Source organism: Empidonax traillii, unplaced genomic scaffold (genome assembly GCF_003031625.1).
Source record: "Empidonax traillii isolate 1590-97213 ecotype Southwest subspecies unplaced genomic scaffold, ASM303162v1 scaffold342:size1861417, whole genome shotgun sequence".
Classification (NCBI taxonomy): Eukaryota; Metazoa; Chordata; class Aves; order Passeriformes; family Tyrannidae; genus Empidonax; species Empidonax traillii.
The window spans coordinates 709,977-717,978 of NW_020955535.1; the positions used below are offsets into that span (position 1 = coordinate 709,977).

Sequence of the window (8,002 nt, forward strand, 5' to 3'; positions counted from 1 at the left end):
CAACTGCACTCCAATAAACAACAGGTGCTTTAACTATATTTGTAAAATAAATCATGATTATAAGCTGAAGTGTAGCATACATGGATTAGCTTTTACTAGTCAACTCAATGATTTTAACACCCATTGCCAACATTTTTTTAGTAGGATATTAGAAAACATCCAGTAAAGAACCTGGATGATCAATATTAAGACTTTAATTTGCAGTTGAAGCCATCTGTACTCTAATTGTACATTCACAATCATTTACTATCTGATTACATTTTGCAAGCAATATTAAAGACCTCAAGGGAGACGTACTTAATGCAAATGTTTAACTCCAATTAATGCTGGTGGAAATTAAAAACATACATCCAAGAGATGTTAATGGGTTATGGTACTGTGAAACCTGAAAAGCAAAACCCTTGATTAAAACAAAATGTTCGAATGCACAACGGCAGGAGATGTTCTGTACATTTATTATTTAATTGCTTATTAGTGTTCATGATGTCTCATCATTCTGCAGTCCCCAAAACAACCAGTGACTGCTCTACACAGGTGCTGAAGCACTAAAGTTCAAAATCAGGGTTTACTACAGCAACAGAGGCACTTGCAGTGGCCTCAGCAGGCACGTCAGTCCTGAATCTCCACATTCTAACAAAGATCACAACACGAGATGTCTCCTCTGAAAACCTTTTCAGTGCCACCATGTAAAAAGGGATTCTGAAAAATCAGAAAAGCACGTTGTAAAACTCTTGATTTCACCTAAGTGCAAATGCAAACCATTCATCTGCCTGATGCTTTAATGTCTTTTCTTCCAAAAAAGGGAGGGTCCGAGGCTCGTTTATTAACCAGTACGATCCCTCCCTCTGTGCTGAAGGCTCCCTGAGCTGCCCCTCTCAGTGGATCTGAGGCTGTGGGAAGTTGTCCTGAAAGGGGAGACTAAACAAGAAAGAGCCTTATTTGAGACTTAGCAAGCAGGAGAACTATGGCCCCACGGCACTGACCTCCAGAAACCACCAAAGAGCATCAGCAGCAAATGAGCAGCACCTTGGAGCAGGAGTGGCAAGGTCACTGATGTGAGAGTTCCACAGGAACAGGCCATCACTGCACTCCTTTTTATGCAGCACCTACCCTGGGAGAGGCAGTAGAATCCTCACTGGCAGATTGGCTGATGTGCCAATCTTGCTTTCAGCTGCTGAACTTGCAGGGGTTTGGTGTCCAAAGCCGTGACAAGAGCAAGGTCCTGCCCCAGGGATGACATAACCAAAGAGCCCAGGACAGGCTGGCATGTCTGCACGGCTGTGGAACAGCGCTGCTCAAAGGGACCTGAGGGGACAGCTCAACATGAGTCAGGGGTGCCACGTGACACCAACACGGGCAAAGCTGTGTCAGGGGAGGTTTAGGATGGAATTAAGGAGAAGGTTCTTCACCCAGAGGGTGGTTGGGCACTGAACAGGCTCCCCGGGGAAGGGGTCACAGCACCGAGCCTGACAGAGCTCAAGGAGTGTTTGGATGACTCTCACAGGCACATGGTGGGATTCTTGGGGTGGTCCTTTGCAGGGCCAGGAGCTGAACTCAATGGTCCTTGTGGGTCCCTTCCAACTCAGGCAGGATATTCTGTGATTCCATGAAATCAGATCCTGGGCTGCATCCACAGACTCATTACCAGCAGAGACAGAGATCTGATCATTCCACTCTCCCCTGTGCTTGTCAGGCACAGCTGGAGGTGCTGTGTCCAGCTCTGGTCCCCACAGTTTACCAGACTGGAGAGGATCCAAAGGAGTGCCATGACCACGATCAAAGGGCTGGAGATCCTGCCTGATGAGGAAAGACTAAAGGAGTTTGATCTCTTCTGCCTGGAGAAAAGAAGGTTCAGGGGGGATCTCATCACAGTATTCCAGTACTTAAAGGGCTGCAACAAAGAGGACAGAGGATTTTTCCTCCCAAGGAGCCACAGGAAGAAGACCAAGGGCAATGAGTACCACTTGCAGTGAGAGAGGTTTCATTTTCTTACTGAAAGAAATTTAACTTTTTTCAGTAGAAACAATCACTCAGTGGAACAACCTCCCCAGGGACAGGGTGAAGTCCAAATTGCTGGAGGTTTTTGAGATGGGACTGAAATACCCTGAGAAAAAGAGGTCAGGGCAATGCCACGGAATTGCTTCCTTGGGTGAAAAAGTTTTGAAAAGAAAGGTAAAATGAGATATATTTATTTCATCTAATACAGGTATGACATTAGCTGCCACATCCACTAATGGGACCATATTACATATTCTTGCTGCTTCAGACTATATCAGCACTCAAAAGCAAAAAAACCACTTCATGTCAAAAATCAGTAGGTTCATTTCTTAGAACTAGTGTACTATTAAAGCAATTTAACCAGAATATAACTATCCCCTTTATTGTTTCCAAGCTGAAAAGCTTATCAAGTTGAAAGCAGAAAACACTTGAAGACTTTCTAAAGTGGTTTTGTTTCCCTTTGGTTTGTCAGCAGAACTTGATTTCCTTTGCTGTAAAACAATAATTTAACCAAAATATGGTGTACACATCGCCATGTAAGAAAAACAGTTCATTTGTTATTGCTGTTTTTAATTAAACACATGTCATTAGAATATTCTCATTAGTTTCAAAGTTTATTACATTTCTCAGCTTCTTTCAAAGGGAGTATCTGATTTCGTTTTGTATTTTCTTTTGTTTGTTAAACTTTGAAACAATAAAGGCTTTTAACAGTGACTGCACTGTGTATATACTTCAGAAGACAAATGCTTTACAGGATCAGAAGCAGTTCAGACATCTCTGTGGGCTAAATAAAAACCTAAAAGGAGAAACTTCACTGTAGAAATGTAAATCTCCTACGGTACCCACAGCACTGAAACAAATCCTAACTTGAACTGCATCAAAAAATGCAGTTTCCTTTTGTACCTATCAGGGAGTGAGAACACCAGTATTTGACAAGATTGGGAATAGGGTTTTCTTTAAATGAAAAAGCATGACAAGGTGCAGCTAAGAGATTAAATGTTGAAAATTTAATTGTGATCAATCATTCAACAAAATACTAAGAGAAATCAAGGAAGCATTTTAAGATGTTCCCATACGTGTACATTTTTACAAATTATCTAATTACCTAATTCTTTTTTTTTTTTATTTCCTATTCTTTGTCTTTTGAAATTGAAGCAGTGCTGCAGCAAAGTCACACTGAGCCAGGTAATCATCTGTACCTCTGCACACCCTAAATGATCATATTTCAATTTTCCTGCATGTGATACACACAAAGCAACAAAAAGAACTATCAGTATCTGTAACTTAATCCAGCATTTAAATGGACCTCTAATTTATTTCCAGTGGCAAAAGTACTGCACTGAAAAGCTTTATAATGAAATAAATAATCCTCTAGCAGAAAATGACTACTATTCCAAACAGGGCTTATAAAGTGTGGTTTTTTTTTTCATTATGGTTGAACTGTCCTTAAGAGAAGATGACTAATCAGACAGCTCATCATTCTGAGTTTAAGTTAAATCAGAATAGGATATTAAATCAGAACAGGAAAAAGGCAAAACCACAACAGTGCTCAGGGCACCGATAACTGTGGCAGCTGCCAGGCAGAACGTGTCTGAACTAAGTTCTCCCTGATCTCTCCTTTGTTTGAGAAGGAAATAAAACTAGTTTATCTCTTCTGAAAATCAATGTTATCATCTGTGAGGCTTTATTCTTCTTTTGAACATGAAACTGCGCCCCAGAGAACAAAGCTTTGCTCCTTCACAACTTTAAGCTAAAAAAGCTGATTGTTTCAAATACGAGACAGTAAAGTTCAGGTTTGCTCTCCTTCACCACAGAAGATTTTCTAATTAAAAAAAAAAAAAAAGAACAGAAAATATTGCAAATTATTCCTACCTATTTTCTTATTTCGTTCTTCCCCACGACTGTGAGCAATAATTGGAGAATAAATGAAGGGGCTTTTGGTGGACACATTCTGACCGAGTAAACTCTTCATTTTGTGAGGGCGGAGACTGGTTGGGAGATTCAGGAGCTTCACAGATCTGTTGAGTGAAAATAATTTTACATAGCTTTATTAATTCTATTCCACGAGAGATGGCTGTGTTCAAAATGAACTGATAAATATGAAATGCCAGTCTGAGATTAAAATACCTGAAATGGAAAACTTGAAGTAAATACCCACAATAGAAATGAGGAAAAAAAACAAAACAAAACAAAACAAGCAAACAGGACCAGGGATTTGAAATCCAGCTCTTAATTTACAAGTGCAGACTGAACAACAGATACACCACGACTCCGGTGCAGAAAGCAGCCAAGTATTTAACTCAAACCCAAACAAGAATCCAGACAAGATTTCTCTGGACAACATAATACAAATAAAGAACTTCTCCAAGGTGAATAAAACTGATTTTAAAACAGTGAAATTGCACAGAGTTGCTGCTGGAAGGAAGGAAATGTTCCAGAAATTTGAGTGGGTTTGCTGAACAGCCAGAAAGCAATTACAAATAGACAGAAAACAAATGATTTATTAGACTATATCCCCGTTAGACCCAATTCCCTACAACATCATGCAGGGAAATCACTGGTCTTGTAGTGCTGAGGGGAAATTAAAGACTAAATTTTGGGCAGAGGAACATATTCAGTAAAAGCAACAGTTTTATAAAAACCTGTAAGACATCTAATTACTTTGAGTCAGGAACTCAGCCTAATAAAGAACTGATATATCAGTATCACTCTAATAGAAAGTACACAAAAAACCCAAGATAATGTGTTTCTGCTGAAAAATAATGAAGCTGTAAGAGTAACACTACACAGATACGTTATCTCAGTGATCTAAAACACTTGATAAGGAGTTATTGAATAACACTAAAAGTATTTTGGAACAAGGAATAAATCACATCCATATATTATGTGCTGGTGATACTGAGTGTCAGCATCCCAATCAAATGCAAAATCACAGACAGTGAGACTGAGGAATAAAGAGGAACTATGACAGATCCCTCATATTTCATATTTTAAAACCTCTTCTGATAGATTTTTGCTAAAAAATAGAGTGCAACCTAAAGTAAAAATGTGAATTACACGATTTGAGGGAAAAACATTAAATTTCATAAAGCGCTTATAGAAAGTTTTATTTTTACATAGACAGAGAAGTCCTTTGGCTTCTCCACCATTATTATAAAAATACTGGTGGATAACCTGCTTTATTTTAGTGCATGACAGTGGAAGGAATGTTCTTCAACCACATATTAGAGAGATGTACCCTCAACGGGTTGTATTTAATTCCTTTTGTGAAAAGCTTCAGTCATGTCCCCTGGCCTGGCCCAACTGAATGCAAATGAGTGACAATTAAGAATTATAAACTAATATCACTATCTACCCGGAAGATACAAAACCTTGAATTTGGAAATGATTGATTAAAAACAACCTTGCTTAGAGGTGAAAGGAAAAGAATGAAAAACAAAAAACACTCTACTAAAGTAAACAGAGGGAAGGGGGGAAAGGGCACCGAGTAAATTTAAAGTAGTAAGAAAAGTATATAAGGGCAACTAAAAGCATCAGTGGTGAAAAGGAAGAAAATCCTTTCTTTCTGCTCTGAAGTATATTAGTAAGAAAATTAGCTTTAACACAAGTAAATTATGAAAATGGGAACAGTGCACCTAGTAGAACAGAAAGACCATAAATTCTTCTATTTTTTTATCTGAGAAAATACTAAATGATGATTTCATAACTAAAATGAGTCATGGAATATAAAGAAGCCAAATCTCTACTGCTGCTTTTCAAATATGGAGAAGCGAAGGTAACAGTGCCACTATGTCCAAATTTCACTGTGGCATTTCGATGTCTGACAGTATTCTGATTCAAAAATCTGCACCCAAAAAAAAGCACCCCCCATTAAATGGATTAAAAACTCGTAGACCATGAAATGCCAACAGTAAATAAAAGTCATCACCATCAACAAATGTGTGTTTCTAGGGGGCTCTAGCCCGGATTGAATCACTTGCTGAGGTTGTTCAACACTGATCCAAGCCACGTTTCCACACATCTGTAATTTACATCACGAACGTGAGCACAGTTCAGCTCAGAGAGCTCTGCAGTCCCGCAGCACAGCTGGTTCCCAACTGGCTGGAACAGCTCTACAACACACCAGGTCTGCTGTGGGGGGAGGAACCAGAGGCCTCATATCCAAACACAACTAATATTTTATTGGAGCATGAATCTTAATCACTGTGGGTTTTATAGCAGTTTCAAAAGGCAGGAAGAAGGGGGAGGAGGAGACGAGCACAAACAGCTCCAAACTGTTCAATAATGTCGATGCTAAACAATGTTGATGTTGGGTAAATATTCCCAACATTCCAAGCACAGCCAGGTCAGCACAAGCTGACAGTGTAAATGAAGCCCCTGGATGGTGGGGAAATGCCTAAAGCCAGGCCCAGGAATAACAAATAACTCCAATGTGTTTGTCCCATTCTCTCAGCATACAAAACATTTCACATGAGACAGAGCCCTTCCCACTGAAATCTTGGGAATCTGCTGCCAAAGTTTTGACTGGCCTCTCCTTCCAGGTAACAAGCAACAGGATAAGAGGAAAAGGCCTCAGGCTGTGCCAGGGGAGGTTTACATTGGATAACAGGAAACTTTTCTTCAGGGAAGGGGCTGTCAAACATGGGAACAGGCTGCCCAGGGAAGTGGTGGAGTCACCATCCCTGGAAGTGTTCAAAGAAAAAACCTGAGACTAATTCAGGGTTTAAAACCTCACAGACAAACACAACACTGCTGCTTCAGCACCAATTAAGGGTCAGATTCATCAGGGACCTTCTGCAGCTGTTTGACAGCCCAGATACCACCCCCAGTCAGATTAAGGAAGGTAGTTTTGGTTTTATACTCTGAAATAAGAGCAGAGATCTGCAAGAGGCACTGAGAAGATGACAGCACTCTTGCTCTCAAAGTATTTTTCCTTAAAAAAGTTTTTGTGGAAGCTTCTGCTCAAACTTCTCTCCACAGTCACATAACCCAAATACTAGAAAGGATTCTTGGAAGTTTGCTTAATTAGCTTCCATTTTTTAATACTATTTAACTTCTATTTAAAAAAAAAAAAAAAAAAAAAAAGGCCAGAATAACATTTGCACAAATTTTGTTTCAATAAATTTTCAGAACAAATAGAGGCCTCTTTCATGTACTGAGGTGGGAACCTGCCTTCAGAGTGTATTTACCGTATTTACCAGGGAACTCATCTAACCCACAGACACCGTGGCCTGCACTTGTCACTGGACACCTGTGAGGCCGATGCAAAATATGTCAACACAGTCCACATACACTTGTCATTTGACTCATCCTAAAGCAGATACCTAAATTAGGTTAGAGAAACCTAGAGGTGACTACCCATGTGTTTTCACTGCAAACATGATCCAGCACAGTCAAATATCACTTGTCTAGCTCTGTATGTAGATTTTTGGTGGAACTAATCAACCTCCAGGTCAGCTGATAAAGCAGTCAACCAAGTGAAGTTAGAGAGAACATAGTAAAACCAGTTGTATCATGAGAAATGGTCACAGTAAAATATTAATTTTAGAGACTAAAAGTAATCTGAAAATAAATATAATTTTCACTCTTTGGTTATGTACTGTATTATCCCTTTGTGGTACCAGAACTCTTGCTTTGTGAAATGTTTGATGACATCCCACTGCAAACCGAAATTTCTAAGAACTATTTCAGTCACTTCTACCATTTTTTTTCCTGAATAGCAATTATCTTTCCTTCAAAAGGGAAAGATTTCCTTTTAGTCTCCTATTATTGATGCCCAGTGGCTGCTTTCTCTCTCTCTGACTCTCTCTAATGCTTCGTGCTGGGCTTTAATCTCAACAAGTTCCTATTCACTGGGCTGGCTGTGTGATGTGCCTGGGCACGTGGGCACAGAGAGGAACTGAGATGTGCAACAGGGAAGGTGCCAGCTGGAAAATGCAGCATCTGGAAAGGAAGAGCTCCAAAAGGCAGCAGTTCCAGCTGAGTTCCAAGCTCCGTGAACGGA

The 8,002-nt window shown here is 39.8% G+C and overlaps 1 protein-coding gene across 1 annotated transcript in view; it reads right to left on the reverse strand.

Moving 5' to 3' along the window:
• TRAPPC9 (trafficking protein particle complex 9) overlaps nucleotides 1-8,002 on the reverse strand; it is a 444,311-nt gene that overhangs the window by 394,478 nt on the left and 41,831 nt on the right. Inside the window, exon 10 of the mRNA XM_027892205.1 lies at nucleotides 3,871-4,016. Within this exon, the coding sequence (XP_027748006.1) occupies nucleotides 3,871-4,016 (146 nt within the window). The remainder of the gene's footprint in view (nucleotides 1-3,870; nucleotides 4,017-8,002) is intronic.